The sequence below is a fragment of the Monodon monoceros genome, unplaced genomic scaffold (genome assembly GCF_005190385.1).
Source record: "Monodon monoceros isolate NGI ecotype Baffin Bay Population unplaced genomic scaffold, NGI_Narwhal_1 Super_Scaffold_9, whole genome shotgun sequence".
NCBI lineage: Eukaryota > Metazoa > Chordata > Mammalia > Artiodactyla > Monodontidae > Monodon > Monodon monoceros.
In genome coordinates, this window is record NW_021703786.1 from 50,480,932 (window position 1) to 50,508,676 (window position 27,745).

At 39.3% G+C, this 27,745-nt stretch overlaps 1 protein-coding gene across 2 annotated transcripts in view; it reads right to left on the bottom strand.

Annotated features, from left to right (window-relative positions):
- The window catches only part of RPA1 (replication protein A1), a 53,463-nt gene that overhangs the window by 19,827 nt on the left and 5,891 nt on the right, over positions 1 to 27,745 (bottom strand). Inside the window, exons 2-5 of one of the 2 annotated variants that reach the window (XM_029212053.1) lie at positions 19,784 to 19,834; positions 18,260 to 18,338; positions 17,506 to 17,614; positions 9,236 to 9,324 (exon numbers count right to left, since the gene is read on the bottom strand). In XM_029212053.1, coding sequence (XP_029067886.1) covers positions 9,236 to 9,324; positions 17,506 to 17,614; positions 18,260 to 18,338; positions 19,784 to 19,834 — 328 coding nt within the window. Of the gene's footprint in view, positions 1 to 9,235; positions 9,325 to 9,909; positions 13,228 to 17,505; positions 17,615 to 18,259; positions 18,339 to 19,783; positions 19,835 to 27,745 lie in introns of those variants that run through there. The other variant, XM_029212054.1, reaches the window with a different exon arrangement.

Here is a 27,745-nt window from a genome sequence, read left to right on the forward strand (position 1 = left end):
TTTTTTTTTTGCGGTACGCGGGCCTCTCACTGTTGTGGCCTCTCCTGCTGCGGAGCACAGGCTCCGGACACGCAGGCTCAGCGGCCATGGCTCACGGGCCCAGCCGCTCCGCGGCATGTGGGATCTTCCCGGACTGGGGCACGAACCTGTATCCCCTGCATCGGCAGGCAGACTCTCAACCACTGCGCCACCAGGGAAGCCCCGGCGGCTTCTCTTGTTGCGGAGCACGGGCTCTCTAGGAGCATGGGCTTCAGTAGTTGCAGCACAGGGGCTCAGCAGTTGAGGCACACAGGCCCTAGAGGGCGTGGGCTTCAGTAGTTGTGGCACATGGGCTCAGGAGCTGTGGCTCCCGGGCTCAGGAGTTGTGGCTCGCAGGCTCTAGAGCGCAGGCTCAGCAGCTGTGGCGCACGGGCCTAGCTGCTCCACGGCATGTGGGATCTTCCCCGACCAGGGCTCAAACCCGTGTCCCCTGCATTGGCAGGTGGATTCTTCACCACTGTGCCACCAGGGAAGTCCCTTAATCTGTATTTTTACCTGCTTCATGAAATTTTATTCAAATGAACCAAAAGATTTAAACATTCAAAGATAGAACCATGAAGATACACAAATCCCTGCTATACTCCACCCTAGTTCCTCCCCCTCCCACTGTCTCAAACACATCTACACTCTCAAGTCCCTTCCTCCTCTCCACGCCCGCTTCTCCAAGTATCTTGCTGAACAGGACATGGTCACAGGATCTTGCTGATCTCTTACATTCACTTCCATCAAAATGTAACTAACCTTTATGAGGTATCTATAGTAGAACGGTGGTTACCAGGGACTGGTGGGAGTGGGGAGCGACTGTTTAATGGGTACAGAGTTTCAGTTTGGGGTGATGAAAGAGCTCTGGAGGTGGATGGTGGTGGCGGTTGCACAACAATGACTGTACTGAATGTCACTGAACAATACAACACTTAAAAAAGGACTAAGATGTCAATTTTATGTTATATGTATTTTACCACAATTTTTTAAAATGTAACATCTATTTACCTATTGCAAGATCAATATTTTTAAACATTTTAACATATGGATTAAAATTAATGCTATAATTTCTTTTTAGTAGTACATAATATAATGGTATAGTTTTATAATCATTGGATTCTTAGAGTCAATGACAATAGTATATTTAACAAGACTCCAATTAGGCCCTGTAATAGACATGTTCATAATAGCTACAATTTTTTGAATGCTTACTATGTACCAGGTACAAGGTTAAGTGCATTATTCCATTTACTCTTTAGCTCTCTATATAAAATATATATAGATAGCATCATTGTACTCATTTAACAGATGAGAAAAGTGGGTTTAAGAGGTCAAGGAACTTGCCCAGAGTCACGCAGGAAGAGACAGAACTAGTCTCGAACCCAGGTTTGTCTGACTAGATCTATTCAACTTCACCACCATCCAGTTAATTTTTAATCCTAAGCAACCAATTCTGGAAGCCAGAACTCTAATTATATAAAACATAACTAATAACCACAATATCTAGTAGTTAGGAAAAGCTACTAATCCATTTATTAGAGCAATCCTTAATTCCTGCTTTGGACCACATTTGTAAATCTGGCCCAAGAGACAGGAGACATTCCCAAGCCAAACGGATGGCAAGAATGTTGGTGCATTCTAAATAGCAACAAGTGCCCTTCAGTTTAATGCACTGCGATACAACCAATGACCGGAAGACGCAAAAGACATCAGTACACAACTAAATAATAATCTTCCTAAAAATTAAAATTATACCCCAAAGCAGTAATACAGATATTCAACTTCTGATAATCTTCAGTTTTATGTCACCTGCAAACCAAATCATTCCAATAAGGTGGATCAAGGTCATAATTCTTAGGCCTTTTTGCTGTATGCTAGCTTCCTATCGCCGGCTCTATATTTTGCTGTATGCTAGCTTCCTATCGCCGGCTCTGACCCGGGAGGGATACAGGATAATTTAAAAGCAGACTCTAGCTCCTCAAGTTACTTGCACTCACACCTATCACTTTTATTATCATTATAATAGTAAATGAGCCACCAGCTAAGAAAAATCAGCCAACAGACAAAAGAGTATACAGAGTAACAAAAAACTCAATTTCTATCAACAATTACTTTCTTAACAACCACCACAAAGAATTTAAGGAAGAGTCAATTCAATAATTACAATTTCTTATTGGCAGAAAATGGACAGAGTTAGGCTGAAAAAAATTCCAGCTAGTATCTTTCAATAATGAGTGATACTAATAACTAAGCAACAAGTTAAGAAATTTAAGTCTAATACTGTGGTTAGAAATAGTGTACGTTCATAGAACTACTATACATACTGATTAAAAAATATATAATGGTAAATATGGGAGATTTAAAGCCATCCAACCCAATACTGTATGAAAAATGAACTGTGTTTGAAATTTTACTTCTCACATTTTGAAAATTCTGTAAGTATCTTTACTTAATGTGGTACTAGTACCATGAGACAATTTCAATGCACATTTTGGAATTCCTCTGCCTATTTCTGGGCTGGGTCTAGTGAGTCAGGTCATCTGATACGTCACAGGTCTGGGTTAGGTGCTAGGAGGATACAAATCTAACTTTAGTTCTCTATCCACTAATAACAGTCCCCTTGCTTTCCAACAGACAATTAGAAACCATTTCTGTCAAATACATCCATAAGGTAGTAGTCACTATGACAAAACTATTTTCATGATGGCCCAAGTAACAATGTTGTTATTGATCCGGTTACAATGAAATTCAATAGCAAATACTCTTTAACAGCAAAATTCTGTCTCATCCCTCTGCACTTTAACAGACCCTGAAGAAAGGGAAGAGCCAGAGGAACTGGGCATTGAGACAAAGGAGTGTTTTCCATAGTTGTATAGTTCTGACCTCAAGTGGTAAGCATCTTTTAACCCTTTCATCCCCATCTTTACCTCAAATACTTTTGCCCCTGAAAGGCAAAATGTCCAAAGCAACCATTCAATTAAATACAACATAAAAAATGTAAGAAATCTGGCCAAAGGTGCTAAGCTGGGCATAATCATCTCTCCCTCACCCCTACGGCATCCGAAGATTTCATAGAGATGCTAAGTATCACTTTGTCTTGACTCTCCTTCCTAAAAGCTGAGAATAAGATAACCAATGTGCTCATTTTAACAAAGTTTTACTAATGCAAAACAATTGTGATGTTCCAATTTAATATTTTAGAATTCTACCTGAATAGGCTCCAGCTTTCCCTTTCCAATTTAAAACACCAAATTATTATGTTTGGTGTAGGTAAAAATTAAATCTAGAACGTTACATTTCTGGAAGAAGCATGGTGATGACCTACTCCAAAACCTTCCCACTTCTTCTAAAAATCATAGACAGCAACAAGAAGAATGAATACCCGTCCCATAAACAAACATCCCACATACAGACTGCATCTTTAGTGAAACTAGGGGAAAAAGACAAATTCAAAGTATGTGAAAGTGAAGCCCAAACCACCACAAATCAAGACATCACAACTGTAAGAGAGAAGCAGCATGGATGATTTAAATACAAACAATGAAACTGCACAAGTACTAGAATAAAACATGGGTGAATACCTTTATAGCTCAGTGAGGAAGACCTTTCTAACTATGCCTCAAAACCCCAAAGTCATAAAAAAAAAAGAAGAACTGGAAAATTCAACTTCATAAAAAAAAAAGTAAACTGCTGCATAGCAAAAAAAAAACAAAACCATAAGCAAAGTCAGAAAGACGTTGTAATTCATATCAGAGACAAAGGACTAATTCCTCTATTTTTTCTTAAAGAACTCTTAAAAATTGAGAAGAAAAAGATACACAACCCACAAGAAAAATGGACAACACAACAGTTCACAGAGAATAAAAAGCCCTTAAATATTTAAAAGGATGCTAACCTTGCTCAGAATACAAATTAAACACTACATTGAGAGGCGAGTTTTCATCTATCAGATTGGTAAAAAAATCAAAAGATTAACAACATACTCTGGGCATAGCTGTGAAGAAACCAGTATTTTCACATACTGCTGGAATGTAAAATGATACTATCCTATGGAGGGAACCCAAGCATATCTACCTACCACAAAGGCATTTATCCATTGATCCAACAATCTCACCTCTGGCAATCAAATCCCCTCTGACCACGTACCTGCATATGTATAAAGTTATCTGCTGCAGCACTGTTTTAATAGCCAGAGTATGGAAACACCCAAGTGCCCATCAATAAAGGGCTGCTTAAACTATGGAACAGTCACACAACAGAATACTCTATACTGTTAAAAAAATAAATAAAAATAAGGAAGATCTTTAAGTATATGTATGAAAATATCTCTAGGCCGAAATTTTTAAAAAACACAACAGGATAAAAAAAAGAGACAGGATAGTGTACATAATATCCTGCCTTTGGTGTAAGCAAAGTGGATTATGAGTGAAAATATATAATTTATGTATTTGGTTATATTTTCATTAAGAAACACCTGAAGGGGGAATTCCCTGGTGGTCCAGTAGTTAGGACTCCAGGCTTCCACTGTAGGGGGCCCAGGTTCAATCCCTGGTCGGGGAACTAAGATCCTGCAGCTGCATGGCATGGCCACAAAACAAACAAACAAACAAAACAAAAAACCACCTGAAGGGACTTTCCTGGTGGCACAGTGGTTAAGAATCCACCTGCCAATTCAGGGGACATGGGTTCGAGCCCTGGTCTGGGAAGATCCCATATGCCATGGAGCAACTAAGCCCATGCGCCACAATTACTGAGCCTGCACTCTAGAGCCCACAAGCCACAACTACTGAGCCCGTGTGTCACAAGTACTGAAGCCTACGTGCCTAGAGCTTGTGCTCCACAACAAGAGAAGCCACTGCAATGAGAAGCCCGCGTACCGCAACAAAGAGTAGCCCCTGCTCGCCACAACTAGAGAAAGCCTGCACACAGCAATGAAGACCCAACACAGCCAAAAGTAAAAAAAAAAAATAAATTAAAAAAAAAAGATGTGGTCTATATATACAATGGAAAGCAAAAGCTTCATTCTTTGAAAAGGTCCATAAAATTGATAAACCCCTAGTCAGACTTATCAGGAAAAAAAAGACACAAATCACCAATATCAAGTCTAAAAGAGGTGACATCACCACAGTTTCTACAGACACTGAAAGGATAATAAGGGACTACATTTATTTCATCCAATCTAATAGTTTCTGCCTTTTAATTGGAACATTTATTCTATTTACTTTGATATAGGCCAATAAATTCAACAACTTAAATAACGTGGTCAGATTTCTTGCAACACACAATCAATGTGAATGACTATGTATCTATTACAGAAACTGCATTTATAGTTTAAAGCCGTTCCATAAAAAAATATATATGTATCAGCGCCAGATGGTTTCACTGGTAAACTCTATGAAATATTTAAGAAAGAATTAATACCAATTCCACATAAACTCTTGCATAAAATTTAAGAGGGAACACTTTCTAACTCATTCTCTGAGGCCAGGATTACTATGATACCAAAATTAGACAAGGTATGACAAAATTACAGACCAATACTCCTCATAATATAGATGTAAAAATTCTAAACAGGGCTTCCCTGGTGGCGCAGTGGCTGGGAGTTTGCCTGCTAATGCAGGGGACATGGGTTCGAGCCCTGGTCTTGCAGGATCCCACATGCCGCGGAGCAACTGGGTCCGTGAGCCACAACCACTGAGCCTGCGCATCTGGAGCCTGTGCTCCGCAACAAGAGAGGCCGCGATAGTGAGAGGCCCGCGCACCGCGATGAAGAGTGGCCCCCGCTTGCCACAACTAGAGAAAGTCCTCGCACAGAAACGAAGAACCAACACAGCAAAAATAAATAAATTAATTAATAAACTCCTACCCCCAACATCTTCTTTAAAAAAAAAAAAAAAACTAAACAAAATCACATCAAGTGGATTTGCTTGATTTAGCAAATCAAATCCAGCAATACATAAAAAATAGAAAGAGATCATGACATAATACGTACCCCAGAAATCATAGATTGGTTTAGCATTCAAAAATTAATGAATGTAATTAACCAATGAAAAAAGAAAAACGATATGATCATCAACAGACACAGAAAAAAATTTGACAAAATTCACCTTTTATTCCTGATAAAAACTCTCGGCAACCGAGGAATAGAAGTAAAGTTCCTCATAGTGATAAAAAGAATCTATGAAAAACCTACAGCTAACATAATATAATACTTAAAGGAACAAGACGTAATAGTTAAAGGAACAAGACAAAAATGACCAGTAAGGGTTAATATTTTTTCTTATGTATTGGCCATTTGTTTTCCTTCTACTGTGAAGTGTTTCTTCTCATCCAATGCCTGCTTTCCTACTGGAGAATTTTTCCTTGAAAAAAATAATATCAATAATAATAATAATAAATATAAAAAAATTTTCCCTTGTAAAAAATTTAGTAAATATTAAAGACTAACACTTTGTCAGACTTATCTTTTGTAACTATTTTATCCTAGTTTATGTTTGCACACCTTTCTAACATGCAAAATTTTAAATTTTAATGTAATCAAATATTCATTGTGAATTATTCCAATCCATTTATAGAGCCCCATTCTCTTTTATTTCTTTAAAATATTTATTTTATTTTTATTTATTTATCTTGGCTGTGCCAGGTCTTAGTTGCGGCATGCAGGATCTTCATTGCGGCATGTGGACTCCTTAGTTGCAGCATGGGGATGCCTTAGTTGTGGCATGCATGTGAGATCTAGTTCCCCGACCAGGGATCGAACCTGGGCCCCCGGCATTGGGAGTGCAGTCTTACCGGCTGCACCACCAGTGAAGCCCCCCGTTCTCTTTATTTATTTATTTTTTTAAATTATTTTTGGCTGCATTGGGTCTTCATTGCTGCGTGCGGGCTTCTCATTACAGTGGTTTCTCTTGTTGCGGAGCACGGGCTCTAGGCACGCGGGCTTCAGTAGTTATGGCTCATGGGCTCTAGAGTGCAGGCTCAGTAGTTGTGGAGCACGGGCTTAGTTGCTCCACGGCATGTGGGATGTTGCCGGACCAGGGATCGAACCCGTGTTCCCTGAATTGGCACGTGGATTCTTAACCACTGCACCACCAGGGAGGTCCCTAGTTTTATTTTTAATGGTTTCATTTTTTAACTTTTTAAACAAATCTGGAATTTATCTTGGTGAACAATGAGGCTCTAATTTTTTTTTTTTTTGGCCGTGCCGCACGGCTTGTGGGATCCTAGTTCCCAGACCAGAGATTGAACCCAGGCCCTCAGCAGTGAGCGCATGGAGTCCTAACCACTGGACCACCAGGTAATTCCCTCTAATTTTATGTTTATTTGACTTGATGGAGGGGCAGACAAGCCTTCTCCAGTCAGTGATTTGATGATTCTTTGACTTTTTTTCTAAACTATTATTGTCTTTCTTGTTTAAAGTAATTAAATTTTTCTGATTTCATTGGGCTTTCCTATATATTTTCACAAGAAAATAAAAGTTATTATCAAGAGATAATCACTGTTGAAAGGATTCTGGAAAGACAGCAGAGTAGGAAGCACCAGGAATCTATCTCTCAACCTAGACTACAACTGCCCTGGCAGAATTCGTCTGTTATAACTACTTTGAATTCAGAAGTCTACAGAAGGCTTGCAACTTCAAGGGAAGGCTTGGTTGGTGAATTTCCACCAATACCAGCCCTTAGCACAGTAACAGCTACCCATTCCCCACCCCTCAGCCATGTGGCACACAGCAGTGGACCTGTTCCTGGAGCAGCCTGCACACAGTTTCTGGAACTGAGGTGGGCAGAAAGGACCCTGTCCTCCATATACTGGGGATCTGTGCTGTGAATGCTGCTTCTGATCACAGAGGTGCAAAGAGACAGTGACCATTGCTGTTGCTTCCTCCAGTGTTGCAAGCCCTAAGCCCTCGACGAAGTGCCTTCCAGGGATTTAAAGGGCTGGCACTCTTTCTTCCCATTTCATTTTTCTCTTCTTCCCCTTTTGGGAGACTGACATTAAAGACTAAGATATTCAAAATAACTGCTAGAGGGGCTGGAGATCGAACTAATCACCAATGATTCGATCAATCATGCCCAAGTAAGGAAGCCTCCATAAAAACCCCAAAGGGCAGGATTTGGGGAGCCTCTGTTGGTGAACACATGAAGGTCCAAGGCAGATGGCAAACCCTGAGGGCATGGAAGCTCTGCACCCCCTTCCCCATACCTCGCCTTATGCCTGCCCTTCTACCTCACTGTTCCTGAGTTATAGCCTTTGTAATAAACCGGTAATCTATTAAGTAAATTGTTTCTCTGAGTTCTGTGAGCCACTCTAGCAAATCACTCTAATTGAACCTGAGGAGCGAGTTGTAGGAAGCTACAATTTATAGCTAGTTGGTCAGAAGCACAGATAACAACCTGGACTTACTTTTTAATTTTTTTTTAATTTTATTTATTTATTTTTGGCCGCATTGGGTCTTTGTTGCTGCACGCGGGCTTTCTCTAGCTGCGGCGCACAGGGGCTACTCTTCGCTGCGGTGCGCGGGCTTCTCATTGCGGTGGCTTCTCTTGTTGTGGAGCACGGGCTCTAGAGACGTAAGCTTCAGTAGTTGCGGAGCGTGGGCTCAGTAGTTGTGGCTTGTGGGCTCTAGAGCACAGGCTCAGCAGTTGTGGCGCACGGGCTTAGTTACACCGCGGCATGTGGGATCTTCCCGGACCAGGGCTCGAACCTGTGTCCCCTGCATTGGCAGGCGGATTCTTAACTACTGCGCCACCAGGGAAGTCCCAGCCTGGACTCTGGACTGAAGGGGAGCGGGGGTGAGGGGTGGAGGCAGTCCAGTGGAACTGAGCCCTTACCCTGTGAAATCTGAGGCTAACTCCAGGTAGCTAGTGTCAGAACTAAATTGAATTGTAGGAGACCCAGCTGGTGTCCACAGAGAACTGGAGAATTGCTTATCAGGGGGAAGAAAAAACCCCATATATCTGGTCACAGAAGAGCCAGAAGTATGTATGACTGTTGTGTGTAGAGAAAAACAGAGGAGAGGTTTTCCTTTACAGAGTCCTACCATCATTTCTTCAGTATTGAAAAAAAAAAAAACAATGAAAGAATAACCTGGTTGCTAGACTCCCAAATCACTAGTTTTAGTAAGAGTAACAAATCAAACTATACCAAAAGGAAGAATTCCAAATCTATGAAGAGGTATTCAACTGAGTGCTACAACCTATAAAAAACATTTTACCTTCATTATAGGGCACTGGATTGCCAATCTTTAATCCAACTTCTTCAGCTGATTTCAAAACTTCTAACTCCATCAAAATAACCACTCTCCTACAAAGGCAAACAAATAGAAACATGTTAGAAAAAATAAACTCAGAAGCCCTTCAAACGACAAGCTACTTAAAAAGCTTCCCCCAATAATCACTGTGATAAAACTATTTCCCTTTGTCAATTGTTTTTCATTACTGAATAACTTGAGAAACGTATGATATCAATTCCTACATAAACATTTCCCTTAATCTTTCATTGTATCATTATCAAGGGCTTTTATGATTGCAGGGTTTTCATTTCCCAGCTAGTTCCTTAATTAAAATGCAGTGTCCTTACTACATACTGTATCTTCAAGGAGCAAATGACATGGTAAGAATTTAGATTACTAAACCCAAGAATATGTGGCACAAGAGATGATCTGTTTTCAGAAACATATACTTCGCTGAACAATTACCTTTTCCCAGTGAAAACCATGACTACAGATATTTTTTAATTGTGATTACTATTAACTAAGAAATTCCAATTCTTTGTCCATCTTTAATTCTGATTAAAACCTTTCAATAACTTCTCAAGGACCTTTGGCCAAAAGTTAAAAACCTTTTCACACAGCCTACAAGGCTCTGTAAGGTCTGGCCTCGCACTAACCTCTCCAGCTCATCTTGCGCCGTTTCCCCGTGGTGCTCTGCTCTCCACCATCTGTTTCCTTCCAGCTCTTGGTGTACATTCCGCTCTCTCCTGCCACAAGGCCTCTGTACACGCCGCTTTCTGATTGTGATGGTGTCTCTCATTCTGCCTCATCTAATATTCAGACGCTTCCTTAATCTTTGGTTTAGATCAGTTTTCTGTTATACTCCTTTCTACAGCCATCACTTCTTTCCTTCAGGTCACTTCTCTCAGGTTTAATTAATATATATTGACATATAATTATTAATATTTGGGTTAATTATGTTCATTATTTGATTACTTACTCACATATGATATATTTTAGTTGTATATTCATTATTTATTATCTATTTCTCTTACTAAACTGCACTTTCGGTAATGGCAGGTATCCTCCAGTGTTTACTGTAGCAACTGGTCCACAGTCGTTGCTCAATACGTGCTTGAACAAGAATGTCACGATCATGTTCGTATTTTAAAGAGGACTGCAATATGAAGGAATCTGAGGGGAACACAACTGGAGGCAGGGGGAACAGCAGAAGGAAGAACTGACGGGGCCTGAATTAGCACAGTTGAGACGGACATTAAATATAGTAGATGGGAAATTCAATTCCCTGGTAGTCCAGTGGTTAGGACTCCATGCTTCCACTGGAGGGAGGACAGGTTTGATTCTTCGTCAGGGAACTAAGATCCTGTATGCCACACAGCGCAGCCAAAAGGAAAAAAAAAAGAGTAGATGGTCTGGAGCAATTATTTAAGCAATAATAGGCCCAACCTCATTGTGATGGATTCTTTAAATGGTCTGACTGCTGTAGTTTGGATTTTCACATGCAATTGATCAATTTGTGCTACCTTTATCAAGTTTTCGTAACAAGGTTATATTACTTCAGTAAAATAAGCTTGAAACTATCTGTTTCTGAATATTACATACAGATTCACTATAAAAACTCTGATAGATATTTGTGGTATTTTAACTACCTTCCAAAAGTATCCAAATTTTGGATAACATAGAAAAATGGAAGGATTATCATTTAGCATTACCCTAATACCAAAACCTAAGAAAAAACCCACTAAAAAAACCCCACTAATTTTATTTTGTAATATACATACGTCCTAACTGAAATATCAGCAAGAAGAATCCAACGGCACATCAGAAGAATACACCAATATCAACTTACAGAAAACACAGATGACAAGGACACATTACAACTTTATAAAGATACAACCAGCAAAATCCAGACTACGGGAAACCATGCATGAGGATAAAGCACAAATGACCTGGTTTCTTCAACAAACAAACACTAAGGGAGGAAAAAAGATATGGAGGAGGAACCTAGATTCATAGAGACTTAAAAGAACTATCAACCTACTGCAGTGAGAACTTTACTTTGGATTCTGATACAGACAAATTAATTACACACACACACACAAATAGTTGGAAACTGAACAGTGACAGAATATTTGATATTTTAGGTGTAAAAATAGAATTTTTAAAAAAGAATTACTACCTTTTAAAGATATATACTAAAATATTTGTGGAGGAAATATGTCCAAGATTTGCTTCAAAATCATAGAGGAGGGTAGATGTGGAAGGCATTTAGGTAAAACAAGATTGGATATCAAGTGATAATCTGAAGATGGATAACAGGATATATAGGGATTCACATACCATATTCTTGAATGGACTTAGTATCAAATACTATGTAAATTTACTGCAGTTCTTTGTATTCCGACAGGACTTATGTGTTTTTTTTGACACTTGAAAGAATAAACATGGAAGAAGAATAATAAATATAGAAAAACTACCAGGTGGGCTTCCCTGGTGGTGCAGTGGTTAAGAATCTGCCTGCCAATGCAGGGGACACACGTTCGAGCCCTGGTGTGGGAAGATCCCACATGCCGCGGAGCAACTAAGCCCGTGCACCACAACTACTGAGCCTGCGTTCTAGAACCCACGAGCCACAACTACTTAGCCTGCATGCTGCAACTACCGTGCGCCTAGAGCCCGTGCTCCACAACAAGAGAAGCCACCACAATGAGAAACCTAAGCACCACAACTAAGAATAGCCTCCACTTGCCGCAACTAGGGAAAGCCTGCGCACAGCAACAAAGACCCAACACAGCCAAAAATAAACTAAAAAAAGAAAAAAAAAAAAGAAAGAAAAACTACGAAAAAAATTTGGGGGGAGAAAAAAGTAAAGGAAGACATGATCTGTAAGTTACTAAAATATTCTACAGATGATACTTTACCTGGAAACACTATGGCAGATGTAATTATCTGTGTTGATGAAGATGTGGAGAAACTGGAACCCTCATACATTGCTAGAGGGAATGTAAATTACTGTAGCCACTCTGGAAAATAGTCTGGCAGTTCCTCAAAAACTTAATCATAAAGTTACCATTTGACACACAATTCTACTCCTAGATATATATAAAATAAACGGAAACATGTCCACACAAAAACTTGTACGCAAATGTCTACAGCATTATTCATAATAGCGAAAAGGTGGAAACAACCCTAACGTCCAAACAACTAGATAAACAAAATGTGACATATCTATACAATGGAATACTATTTGGCCATAAAAAGGAACGCCGTACTGACATGTGGTACAACATGGATGAACCTTGAAAATATCATGCTTAGTAAAAGAGGCCAGCCACAAGGGACCACATATTATATGACTTCATTTATAAGAAATGTCCAGAATAAGCAAATCCTATAGAGACAGAAAGTAGATTAGTGGTTGTCTAGGGCTGGGGAGGATAGGGAGTTTGGGGGTAATATCTAAAGGGTACAGGGTTTATTTGGAGGGCAATAAAATATTCTAAAATTAATTGTGGTAATGGCTGCACAACTCTGAATATAGTAAAAACTATTTTACACTTTAAATAGATGAACTGTATGGTATATGGACTATATCTCAAGATGTCACCAGAAAGAAAAAACAAACTCTGGCACTGACACGAAACTAGACAAGCAGATCAAAGAAAAGATGGCAAACAGAACAGAGTCAGATAAATGGAATACTAGTCTCTCTTTATCTCTTTCTGTCACCAACCATCAACTCTCCACATAGCTATCAAAATAATCTCTTGGAAACTTTAAAAAACTTAAATCAAATTGTACCAATACTCCCCTGCTCGAAAGCCTATAGCTTCCCATCACACTTAGAATAAAATAAGCTCCTTACTGTAAGTCTTCCATGATATGGACTAACCACTTGGGAAAAATTAAGCTAAATTCCTCCTTCATACCCTATATAAAAGTAAATCTCATATCAAATCACTACATTGTACACCTGAAAGTAATGCAATACTCTAAATCAACTATACTTCAATAAAAAACAAAAATCAAAACCTTAAATAACTTAAAATAATCTCGCTGCTTTTAAAACTAAAAAAAAAAAACCTCAGATGAACCAAAATCTATTTTAAAAAATCCACAGAATGTCTGAAGAACTAAGAAGTATTTTTAAATAACCCAGTCAGGAAGCTTCCTAAGCAAAATACAAAATTCAGAAGCCATAAAGAAAAAAAGGACAAAATTGACTAAATTTTTTAAAAATTCTTTAATTCCACATCACAAGACACCATAAACAGTCTATAAAGGTAGACTACAAGGTCTAATAAAGAATTAGCTAACAAAGAATTGATATCCCTGATTTACCAAGCGCATCCTCCACATCTCCCTGAACACACACACACACAAAGGACAAAGTATATCATCAAAAGCTCTTCAGAGAAGAAGTACAAAGAGTAAGTATGTGAAAAGACATTTGACCTCACTAACAGGGGAATTTATTATTTTGTATATCTATTGTTTTCCTTTTATAATACAGAAATTTAAGTTAAAATAATGATGACTGGCAACTATTTTTTAAAAATCAGTAATATCTGCTATGTTGACAAGGTTAAGGGGAAACAAGTATTTTTCCCCCTAAAAACAGGTTTATTGAACACATACCATAAAATTTATCCTTTAAAAGTATAATTCAGTGGTTTTTAGTATATTTACAGAATTGTGCAAGCATCACCACTACCTAACTTCAGAACATTTCTACCACCCCAAAAAAGAAACCCTGTGCTCCATGGCAGTCACTCTCCATTCCCCCACCACTGGAAACCACGAATCTAATTTCTGTCTGTGTATTTGCTTATTCAGAAACAGGTACTCTTACACAAGGCTCATGAGTATGTTAATTGGTATACTTTCTACAACAGACGTCCTTTGATCCCCACAACTCCTAAGCAATAACAGCATGAGCATGTAAAGATAAATGTACAAGGATGACTGCTAAAGCCCTGTTGGGAATAAACCTAAATGACCATCAAACCTAACTGACCAGGGCTTCCCTGATGGCACAGTGGGACACGGGTTCAAGCCCTGGTCTGGGAAGATCCCACATGCCGTGGAGCAACTAGGCCTGTAAGCCACAACTACTGAGCCTATGCGTCTGGAGCTTGTGCTCCACAACAAGAGAGGCCGCGACAGTGAGAGGCCCTCGCACCGTGATGAAGAGTGGCCCCCGCTCGCCGCAACTAGAGAAAGCCCACGCACAGAAACAAAGACCCAACACAGCCAAAATAAATAAATAAATAAAATAAATTTTAAAAAACCTAACTGACCATCAAGGTAAGGAATAAACCTGGTCGTACACACACAGGTTCTCAGCAGAGGCAGGAAGGAACACACGGCATGCAGCCATGCTGAGGCGGTGAAATAAGGCAAAGCTCACAGGAGTGGAACTCCACCCTAGACTGGAGTGAATGGAGCTCGAGGTTTAGTACTCAACCACAGCAAAGCTCTCCACCCTCCCCTATACCATGCCCTAGAGGAGAGAAAAGTGGCTAGAAAGCACCACTCAAGCACTCCAAGGTAGCCTGGAGTAGAAGATAACAGGTCCCAAGTGGGAAGGTTGGCAAGGGGATGTACCTAGGCTAGACTATGTCAGAGCAAATGAAGTCTGGACAGAACTGTCCACATTAAGCATGAACAAGATAAAAAGAAATAACATAGCAACAATGTAACACACAACAGTGTATAAAAATAAAAGGAACAGAAGAGGCAGAGACAATTAACAATCCCATCTAGAGGAAAGCATAAGCCAAGAAAGGGAATACTTCCCAAGTGTGGTGTGCAAAATAAGACTAAGAATTCAATAAAAGTCAAAAGGTGAGATGAAACAAGAGATTGAGAAGAAAAGGGTGTTTGAAAAGTTAAGGAAAAAACAGAACAAAAGCAGTATCATTATACATCTAATACTTAAACTATAAACATCAAGGAACAGAGAAAGCTAAAAACTGAACTATAATATATAATATGTTGGAAAATCTTAAATGAATCCAATGCATGCATTAGAAAAAAGACTAGAGCAAACTGGAGACATACATGGAGAACAAAGTTATCCTGGAACTCAAATGAAACAGAAACATAAGTAAAAACTGGAACTCAAATGAAACAGAAAAGATCATTAAGGAATAACAGAACAATCTCATCAAAAAGAAAGAGCTAACTCCTAACTGCAGACTGAAAGGGCACCATGCACCGGCGGGGGAAAAAAAAGGGAACCACTGACATTTGAGACGTAGCCTGGTTAAGTTACTGAACTTGAAACATAAAGAATTCTTCCATCTAATCCACAGAATCCATTCAAGTTTCATAAATTGTCTTAATGATATGCTTAATAGCAATAGGATCCAGTTCAGGATCACTTGTTATATTTAATTATATCTCTTTAGACTCCATGAATCTGGAAGGATTCTTTTACCTTCATGCTTGAAATTTGAAAATCAGTTATTTTATAGAATGTCCCTCAATTTACCTGAGGCTTCCTCATGATTAGATACAGATTATGCATCTTTGGCAAGAATATAATAGTACTGATGCAATGTTCTTCCCACTGTATCCTACCAGGTAATACATGACTTCTGTTTGTCCCATTACTGGTAATGTTAACGTCAATCATTGGAATAAGGTGCTGTCTGCCAGTTTTCTCCACTGTAAAGTTGCTTCTTCTCCTTTTACAATTAATAATTATGCTCTGGGGAGGTACTTTTACCCTATAAATAACTTGTTCCTCCCTCAAATTTTTACCACTTGTTTCAGCATCTGTGGTAGGCTAAATGACCACCCCCAACCAAAAGATATTCAAGTCCTAATCCCTGGAACCTATGAATGTTACCTTATATAGCAAAAAAGGGACTTTGCAGATGTGATTAAACTAAGGATTGAAGTGGCAATTTTATCCCAGATTATCCGATGGGCCTTAAAAGCAACCACATATCCTTCTAAGAAGGAGGCAGAGGCAGACCTGGCATAGACAGAGAAGAGGTAATGTGACCATGGAAGAAGGGATTGGAGTGTTGCAGCCGTAAGCCAAGGAATGCTAGCAACCACCAGAAGCTGGAAGAGGCAAGGAATGGATTCTCCCAGAGATCTCCCAGAAGGAGCCGGGTCCTGCCAACACCATGATCTCAGCCCGGTGAAACTGACTTCAACTTCTAACTTCCAGGGAAAATAATTTCTGTTGTTCTAAACCACCAAATTTGCAGTAATTTGTTACGGCAGCCACAGGAAACTTATATAGCACCTATTAATGTTTCCTGCCTGAATTAATACCATGACGGTTGCCAAATGGTGATTTTCTAATTCCATCAATCCATTTACATATTTAGATGGCATTCTATTGTAAGAAAAAGCTTTCTGTTCCCCCCCCCCGTATTCATTAATTCAGTATGGACTTATGAATTCTTATTTTATTCAGTAGGTTGCAGTCTGTTACTATTTATTTATTTACTTACTTATTTACTTTTAATTATTTAATTATTTATTTATTTGGCTGCGCAGGGTCTTAGTTGTGGCAGGCGGGATCTTCGTTGCCGCGTGAAGGATCTTCGTTCCGGCATGAGGATCTTTCAGTTGCAGCATGCGGCATCTAGTTCCCTGACCAGGGATCGAACCCAGGCCCCCTGCATTGGGAGTGCAAAGTCTTAACCAGTGGACCACTGGGGAGTCCCTATTTTTATTTCGACTTTTAAATTGCCCTAGATTTGGCAAATATGACTCTGCTAGCCAACAAAAAACGTCATATTTCAGCAGTGGTTGTTATTCAGGTGTGAATAACAGTTCTGTTCACCACTGTATCTCTAGCAATGTAGCATCTTGTAGGTACTTAGCATACTCTGTTGGCTGAAGAAAGTGTTTACTATGAAAGATTCAAGACTGCAAAAAGGGCAGCCTTACATAATTAATTATATCTTCTTTTGCCCTAATAAGTGATCCCATTTCATTAAAAGATACTTAAAAAGAGACTCCTAAAATCAGTGCTGCTGAAGAGATTAGAAATAAGATTTCTGAATTTGGCTTTAATTTCCTGCTGTGAAATTTCCAGTTCAGTTCCATATTTTTCTCCTTTTGGTGCCACATTTTAGTTGCCTGAGTTCAGAACTCAATAGTTGTAAATTCTTAGCTGAAAGCTTTTCGACTTCGAATTGAATTTTGGCATCCAATGAACTTGTCTGTTCAAAAATTAGTCCCAATATACAACACAATAGAACAGAAAAAAAGATACCACATACCTTCCATCTTTCAGAGTGTTCACAATAAATCGGTTAATCTGGCAAATACAGTTGCTAGACAATCGTTCTTCCTCAACGAGACGGTTCAACTGTGTTGCCAACATGAAAGCTGAAAAGCACAGAGATTACTTCAGTCTCTAAAACATTTCAGTCATGACAATCTAAACGCTGATCACACCTGTACCATTAAAGAAAAACAATGCCTTAAATATTAAAACTACTCAGACTCTGCATAGTGACAAACAGTATTAATTTGCTGTGCAATGAACAGCCGCTGCTACTCTGAAATTAAGTATTTCTTAGAGTGCTCCAAATCACCTTTTCCATCATTCAGGTTTCATGACAAAGACTGAAAAATCTTTTCTAGGTCCTTCACCTTGTGACTAGAGACAGTAAGTATATACTCTGCAAATTCTCTCCTTTCTCCCTGTAAAGCTTCCAGCACAGAAATAAAACCCCCAAAAGACAAGTATAGGACAGCTAACCAATCATATTCACTAAATGTCAATATCATCCTAAGGGAAATTAATCAAAGAAAGCACAGAGCACCAGTTAGACAAAATTAAGCCAAGTGGCAGCTTTCCACTGGACCCAGTCTATTGTTAGAATGCTCTCTGCCAGCTGCAATTCTGTCCTTCCGAAGGCAGAGCCAAGCCAGTGGAGACTTCTGGAATGCTCCGATTACTGCAATCAAAGTGTTGGGTGCGCTTTTATTATTTAAATATAAATTCCTAGATTTATACATCATACGTACAAGACAGAGTATTCAATCCATCACTCATAAGCAGTCGATAACGGGGTGGATTATTCCCTGTAGCAATGGGACGGATGTTCTAGGAGAGAAAACATGATTCATTAGCCAGGTTGTCTGCTCAGTCCCCAGGGATCAGTAAACTTAAGTGGCAGGAGAGTGCATTTGCCATTAGTTCAACACAACTGAAATGCTTGCCCACTCTCGACACCTAAATCCAAGTAAAAGAAAATTGGATTTGATGATTCTCCCACCAACCTCTCTCTACTAACATTATTAAACATAACATAAACGAGAATAAAATAGGTTGCCAATACTCTTCTGTTCTCTCTCCCTTAACTCAAACTTGATTGAAAATTAATTTAAAAAAACATACAATAAGGCACCTAATATAAGTATGGTACTATGTAGGAAACATGATAAAAATACAAAATGGAAGAAAAAATCCTTGCCCTGAAGAGGCTTATAACTGGGGTGGAGACGGAGGCAGAGAGACATAGCAGAGGTGTGCACATAATGACAAGACATTTATTCCAGCTTAAAGGAAATCAGAGGCAGCTTTCTCAAGAAAATGAAATACGAAAACAGCCTTAAGATGACTGGCAGGGAGGGACTTCCCTGGTGGCACAGTGGTTAAGAATCCGCCTGCCAATGCAGCAGACACGGGTTCAAGCTGGTCCGGGAGGATCCCACATGCTGGGAAGCGACTAAGCCCGTGCGCCACAACTACTGAGCCTGCGCTCTAGGGCCCACAAGCCACAACTATTGAGCCTGTGTGCCACAACTACTGAAGCCCACACGCCTAGAGCCCATGCTCCGCAACAAGAGAAGCCACCGCAATGAGAAGCCCGTGCACTGCAACTAGAGAAAGCCCGCAGGCAGCAACGAAGACCCATCGCAGCCAAAAGTAAATAAAATTTTAAAAAATAAAATAAAATAATAAAACTGGGAATATTTGCCTTAAAAAAAAAAAAAAGATGACTGGCAGGGAGTTTGGGAGTAACAGGGAGACAGACCATCAGGCTTACTGACTCACAACCTGCAAGTATGATCCAGGATTCCGCTCCTATTGATTTGTAAAATTCTCACTAAAATTTGAGAACCCCTTAAATGAATGATAGGGTTAATGAAGAATTTTAAGCAGACAAGTTCCTGTCTGGTAGATCTCTCCAGAGGCCACATGTAAGGCAGATCTGAGCAAGACAAACCCCAGGACAGAAAGACAACCAAGGAGGCAGAAGTACTGATGTGCAGCGCTACAGTATCCACCAACTGTGGAAAGAACAGAAAGGCCAAGCCTCAAATATGAACCTCCAAAGGTCAAACTCTGGCTGACGCAACATTAAAAGTAAAGCCTGGTTCCTCTCTCAGAGTTACAACATGGACTGGACTATTTTTGTGATGATGAAGAGAATTTTGTCAAGTGGACACACTTCCTGAAGTGGACTGTATGTCCTCTATCAAATGTAATTTATAATTATATGTAAGTTTAAAAAACGTTTGACATAAAAATATGTAGGTACTCACAATGACTTGGAGAATGGGTTTTATGCATGTATCTCCCTGTTGCATTATGGCCTGAAAAAGTAAAAACAGATGCTTATGAGACAGGCACTCAAATCATGATTAAAACTTGACATATTTTTAATTTGGTGTCTGGAATAAACCACATATGACATTATTAAAAGACCCTTTTCAGAGCGTATCATTTGAAAATCTACTTTAAGTTTTATCACTCTGGACAAATCATAAAATCGTAAAAGTGGGATTCATACTTACCGACAAGGATACTACATCTAAAAAGCTGGCATCCCGTATGTACTCATTATTCATAATAGCACATTTATTTTCCTACACTGCCCACTAATAGGGAATCAAACAAATAAGTACAGCAAATCCTTAAAACAGAATATTATGCAGCCTTAAGAAGATGTTTCTAGGGACTTCCCGGGTGGCGCAGTGGTTAAGAATCCACCTGCCAACGCAGGGGACACGGGTTTGAGCCCTGGTCCAGGAAGATCCCACACGCTGCGGAGCAACTAAGGCTGCAAGCCACAACTACTGAGCCTGCACGCCACAACAACTGAAGCCCGCACGCATAGAGCCCATGCTCCGCAACAAGAGAAGAAGAGAAGCCACTGCAATGAGAAGCCTGTGCACCGCAATTAAGAGTAGCCCCAGCTCGCCCCAACTAGAGAAAGCCTGAGCACAGCAACAAAGACCCAACGCAGCCCAAAAAAGAAAAAAAAGATGTTTCTATACCACTGGTTGCCTCTTGTGAGAGGAATTGGGTGATGGGGGGACATGTGTGGGAGGCAGACCTTGCATTACATCCTCTTTTATACTTTTTGAATGTTAAATCTCATGACTCTATTAGCAATTATAAAAATAATTTCTAACAAAAGCAAAATAACTATTAATCAGGCTTTTAGTTCGCTTTTAAAAAGGCATCATTTAAAGGTAACCATCAGAAAAACTAGCTAGCTAAAACTCGTTGTCTGACGTCTGCTTTTGCCCATGCTGAAATAAGTGATACCAGACTAGCTCTTCCAAGCATAAACTAAAAACTGGCAACTGTTTTCAAATACCAGGCAACAGGTAGAACAAGACTGTGATCCCTGAAAGGAAAACAAATGAGTTTCTGCACAGAGGCACTTTTGGACCATAGCACAGGGAAGGGAACCCAAGAAGAATACAGCAGTCCTGCTGAGCACAGATCAGTTTGGGGAGGTGCGTTATCTGGACTTCCTGGATGCAGAGTACCCGACAGGAGGGAGCTACATAGAGAAAGAGCTTCAATAACCTATGCAGGGGTTCCCTTGAGTTTCTGGCTGAATTCTAAGTTGTGCATACACAGAATGAGGTGCCACAGGCCAGGTAAAGATTAGAGAGCTACAAGCTGAAAAATTACTGGCGCTCACCCAGGCTAGAATACATTTGAGTTCCAATTAGCCATTTGAGTGGAGAGAACTCAATAAACACCTGGTGCATTCAGTAGAAACCCCAGAAAGGCCATGCTTTAGAAATAGACTAAACTATCCCCAAAGTAAAAGCTACTCTAGATCCACTACAGTCTCAAAGGGCTCAGCTGATCTGCAAGTAAGTTAACAGTCTGCCAGAACAACTAAATATTCTCTATACACATAATCTAGTCACTGAACAACGTATTGTTAATAATGTCCATTGCCATCGGGGGTGCCAAGACCTTTTCAGAGGGTACATAAATTGAAAACTATTTTCATCATAATAAACAAGCTTTTGTCCTTCTCACTCTCATTCATTCAATACAATGAAAAACTGGCTGAAGGACTAATAAAACTTTATACTATTACCACTTATGAATGTCTACTGGATGAAAAATCAGTAATAGAAATCACAGCAGTTCCACTTTCTAATAATAAAGCAACTTGTTGAATTAAAGAACAAGATACATCATGAAGACTGAGTTAATATCTCTTCCGCAGAATTCTACTTTTGCCTTATGAATGGATGAATAGATAGATGTGGCTGGACTGGCTGCTTTGCTTCTGTTCATCTCGTATCAGTACCAACTAATCATCTAGTAAGATCTTCTTTCATGTGAATGCTTGACGACAAACACAGACTATGCTGAAATATTCCAAGTGTTGAATCACTTACAAAACTCATGGTTTATCCTGAAACAGCTGTGTTGACATTTGCACTGATGGTGCAAAGCAGTGGTAGGTAAAACTACTGGTGCCTTAGCCGAGTTACTATAGTAGTAGTCACTGTATTCTTCACTGCCCTGAACACACTGGGGAGGGGAGTTTCACTAAAAAAAAAAAAAAAAAAAAAAAAAGAAACTTGAAGAAATAAAATTATTACATTAAATCTTAACCTTGAGGACAAAAAAATTTTAATATTCTATGCAACCATACAGAAAGTATGCCAAAGTGCTTCTGCTGAAGTATGGCTGCGGCCTTGAGGAAAAGCACTGCTACAACTGTTCGAGTTGCAAGTTGAACCGGCCGTTTTTTTCTCACGGAACGTCATTTTAACTTGAAAGGGCAAACGACAAACTGTGGTTATTCAGACTTGGGAATTTAGTGGATATCTTCTTAAACATAAAGTGAGACAATTAACTGTATTTGTTGCCAATGATAAAAGACTTTTCTAATGAAAATCAGGACTTTTGAAAACTTGTATTCACCAGCTTCCTAATACTTACTGACTTTTCTTAATTAAATCAGTAATGATGTTAATAAGCATGAATTTTTGTCATATAACAAAATATATCAACATTTGGAAGATCTGTAAAATGCAATGAACCAATATTTTCCAAATGACCGAAACATGGCGTTACAAATAATGCATAGGTAGAAGATCTATTCAAAATGGAAGACCGGCCAAATCTACATTCCAACTAACCTTTAAGAAACTACCATTTGTTGAGTTTTGATACAGTGTTAAAGGAAACCTGATTTTCTATTCAAAACACTTCTGACACCAAATGTGTGGGTTTTCCACATGAAACAATTCTCTGCAGACACCAACTGGGCGTCTCACAAGTCAACTTAATTTTGACACTAACTACCCAGAATTAGTGTAGACCCCACAGGTTAAGGGCTCAGTCCCCCAAGACTGTCCACTAATCATACACTAATCTCAAGTAGTGGGTCCCCAGGTGACCCAGTTTACACTTGTTTGACTTGGCTACAAATTGTGGGGTCTTCCTTGGAGTCCCTCACAGAACTCAGGGAAACACTTTACTTAGTATTACTGGTATATTATAAGAGATAGTTAAAAGGATACAAATGAAAATCAGATGGAGAGGCACATAAGACAAAGTCTGGATGGGTCCCAAGCACAGGAGATTCTGTTCCTGTGGAGTCTGGGGGTGTGCCCCCTCCCAGCATGTAGATGTGTTCACCAAACTAGAAGCCCTCTGAATTTTGTTGTTTAGGGATTTTTCTGAAGGCCCCATTACATAGGCATGATTGATTAAATTGTCGGCTATTGGTGATTAGCTCACTCTCCAGCCTCTATCCTGTGGGGTGAGGTGTAGAGCAGAAAGTTCCAACCCTTTAATCACATGATTGGTTCCTGGCAATCAACCCCTGTCCTGAAGCTACCCTGGAGCCCACCAAGAGTTACCTCAGTAAACCTCAGGTATGGCTGAAAGGGGCTTATCATAAGTAACAAAAAAAGCTCCTCCCACCCTATCACTCAGGAAATTCCAAGGGTTTCAGGAGTTCTGTGTACCAAAAACTGGACAGAGACCAAACATATATTTCTTATTATATTACAAGGATCAGAAAAGAAGCCTGAAAAAGGCTATTAAAATACTCCTCCTTTTTCCAACTACATATTTGAAGCCAGATTTCCTCCATATAGTTTGACCAAAAAAACCATATATCCATATACTGAACGCAGAAGCTGGTATGAAAATCTAGCTGTCACGTCTTCTAGTAAGCCAGACATTAAAGCAATGTGCAAAAATGTAAAACAATGTCACTTTTCTATTTGTTTTGAACTATATAACTGTTTTTCCTAAAACATGTTATTTATGTTAACAGATGAGTTTATTGCTATTTTAAATGAATAAATATTTTTAAAATATCTGTTATAATTTCAAATATGGTAAGAGAGATATAACCCACAAAAACAAAAGCTTTTGCGGGGGGCACTCAGTGATTTTTTACAAATGAAAGGTATTCTAAAATCAAAACATTTGAGAACCACTGTGTTTTGGACCAAACATTTTTGTCCTGACCCCACCTCCCAATTCATATGTTGACGCTCTAACCCTCAGTGTGAGAGTATCAAGAGATGGGGTCTTTGGAGGCAACTACTTTCAGATGAGGTCATGAGGGTGGAGCCACCATAATGAGATTACTGTCCTTATAAAAAGAGGGACTTCCCTGGCACTCCAGTGGTTGAGACTCTGCGCTTCTACTTCAGGGGGCACGGCTCAATCCCTGGTCATGCAACTAAGATCTTGAATGCCACGAGGTACAGCCAGAAAAAAAAAGAGAGGAAGAGACACCAGAACTCACTCTCTCCCCACACAAAGAAGAGGTCATGTGAGCACAGTGAGATGGTAGCTGCAAGCCAGGAAGACAGCCCTCACCCAGAACTAAATCTGCTGGTGCTTTAATGGATTTCTCAGCCCCTAGAATTGTGAGAAATAAATCTGTTTACATCACCTAGTCTACGGTGTTTTGTTATAGTAGTCCAAGCTAGGATGCGTTGCCCTAAAACAATCATTAAACACATAAAGCATTGCTAATAAGCCAACAGTGGAAATAAATTTTAATCATAAAAAATACTCAAATAATCCAAAAGTCGAGAAAAGTTAAAAAATAGAAAAAGAATAGATGGGACAAATAAAAAAACAAGCAGCAAAAGGAAAACTTAAACCCAAACCTGTAATTATATTAAGTGTAAATGGTTCAATTACTCCAATTAAATGGAAGAAATTATTGTAATGAATAAGAAAGACCCAGCTATTTGCTCTGTACAAGAAACGCACTTCAAATATAAAAAGGCAAATTAAAAATAAAATACTGGAAAAAGATGTATCATTAAAAGCAGGCAAAGTAGACTTCAGGACAAGGAATATTACCCGGGATAAAAAAGGACATTTCATAATAATAGGGTTGATTCCTAAAGGAGACACAATGGGGACTTCCCTGGCGGTCCAGTGGTTAAGACTCCATACTTCCACTGCAGGGGGCATGGGTTCAATCCCCAGTCAGGGAACTAAGATCCACATGCTGCACAGCATGGCCAAAAAATAAAAAAAGACACAATGATAAATGTGGTCACCTAACAACAGGGTTTCAAAATACATGAAGGAAAAACTGACAAAATGAAAAGGAGAAATAGACAAATCCACTATTATAATTGGTGGTTTCAACATTCTTCTCTCAGTAATTGACAGGGCAAATAGACCAAACAAAATAGAAATAAGAATATAGAGGGGCTTCCCTGGTGGCGCTAGTGGTTGAGAGTCCGCCTGCCGATGCAAGGGACACGGGTTCGTGCCCCGGTCTGGGAAGATCCCACATGCCGCGGAGCGGCTGGGCCCGTGAGCCATGGCCGCTGAGCCTGCGCCTCCAGAGCCTGTGCTCCGCAATGGGAGAGGCCAACAGTGAGAGGCCCGCGTACGGCCAAAAAAAAAAAAAAAGAATACAGAAAACTTAAACTATCAATAAACTTGACCTAATGAGATCATCTAACAACTGCAAAATACACATTCTTTTAAGTGTACCTGGAACATTTTCATCAAGATAGTCCATATACTGGGCAGTAAAACAAATCTCAATAAATGTTGAAAAGTTGAATTCATACAGAGTACATTATTTGACCACACTAGAATTAAACTAGAAATCAATAACAGTATGATATCTAGAAAATCTCCAAATACTTGGAAGTTAAACAACAACCTTCTAAATAACCCATCTGTTGAAGAAGAAATCACAAGAGGAATTAGAAAGTTATTAACAGAATGAAAATTAAAATACAATCTGTCTAAATTTGTGGGATGTACCTAGAGTAATGCTTAGAGGGGAAAATACAGCTTTAAATGCTCTCATCAGAGAAGAAAAAAGCTCCCAAGTCAATTATCTAAGATTCCACCAAAAGGAGCCAGAAAAAGAATAAATTAAATCCAAGTACACAGAAGGAAAGAAATAATAAAAGAGCAAAAATCAATGAAATAGAAAATTGATAAATAATAGGAAAAACACAATTGAACCAAAAGCTCGTTCTTTGAAAAGATCAATAAAATTGATAAACTTCTAGCTAGTCTGGTCAAAAAAAAGAAAACACACATTCTCAATACCAGGAATGAAAAAGGCATCACTATAAATCATACATATATAAAATTTTATATATATTTATATAATAAGGAAATATCAGGAACTTTATGAAACAACTTAGATTAAATGGATGTCCCTTAAAAAAAACACCACAAATTATCAAAACTACATAAAAATACAGAAAATCTAGATAATTCTACATCTATTAAAGAAATTAAATTTATAATTTAAAATATTACAAAAGAGAAAACTCTAGGTCCAGATGGCTTTACTGGTAAATTCTATCTAACACTGAATGACAAAAAACACCAATCCTGCATAAATTATTTCAGGAGATAGAAGAGAACACTTTACAATTCATTGTATGATGTTAGCTTTACTCTGATAGAAAAAACAAAGTCATTGTAAGAAAGAAAAATTACAGATCTATATATCACTCATCAATAAAGATGTAAAAATCCTCAACAAAATATCAGTAAATCAACTATAGCACTATATAAAATGTATATAATATGTCATGACCATGTGAGGTTTATTCCAAGAAGGCAAGGTTTACTCAACATTCAAAAATCTATTATTGGGCTTCCCTGGTGGCGCAGTGGTTGAGAGTCCGCCCGCCGATGCGGGGGACGCGGGTTCGTGGCCCGGTCCGGGAGGATCCCACATGCCGCGGAGCGGCTGGGCCCGTGAGCCGTGGCTGCTGAGCCTGCGCGTCCGGAGCCTGTGCTCCGCAGCGGGAGAGGCCGCAGCGGTGAGAGGCCCACGTACCGCAAAAAAAAAAATCTATTATTGTAGTCTGTCACATTAACAGAATAAAGAAGAAAAACCACAACCATCTCAATAGATGCAGAAAAAGCATTTGACAAAATTCAACACTTATTCATTATAAAAAGTCTCAGCAAATTAGGAATAGAAGATAGGGTTAAACTGATAGCAGGCATCTACCAAAAAAGATAATTACCAATCACACTTAATGGCAAAAGACTGAATGACTTCCCCTAAGATCAGGAACAAGGCAAGGATATAACTCTCATCACTTTTATTAAATATGGCAGTAGAGCTCCTAACTAATGCAACAAGACGAGAAAAAGAAATAAGGGCATAGGGACTTCCCTGGTGGTCCAGTGGGTAAGATTCTGAGCTCCCATTGAAGGGGGCCCGGGTTTGATCCCTGGTCGGGGAACTAGATCCCACCTGCATGCCACAACTAAGAGCCCACATGCCGCAACTAAGAGTCCACATATCACAACGAAGATCCCATGTGCCACAACTAAGACCTGGCACAGCCTAAATAAATAAATAAATAAATATTTTTTAAAAATATATTTTAGGGCTTCCCTGGTGGCGCAGTGGTTGAGAGTCCGCCTGCCGATGCAGGGGACACGGGTTCGCTCCCCGGTCCGGAAAGATCCCACATGCCGCGGAGCGGGTAGGCCCATGAGCCATGGCCGCTGAGCCTGCGCGTCCAGAGACTGTGCTCCGCAACGGGAGAGGCCACAGCAGTGAGAGGCCCGTGTACCGCAAAAAAATATATATATATATTTCTTTTTTTTTTAAAAAAGGAAATAAAGGCATAAAGATTGAAAAGTAAATAATAAAACTGTCTTTATGTGCAGACAGTCATGTATGTAGAAAATCCTAAGGCATCTACAAAAAACTACTAAGTCAATTTACCGAGTTTTCAGGATACAAGGTTAATATGCAA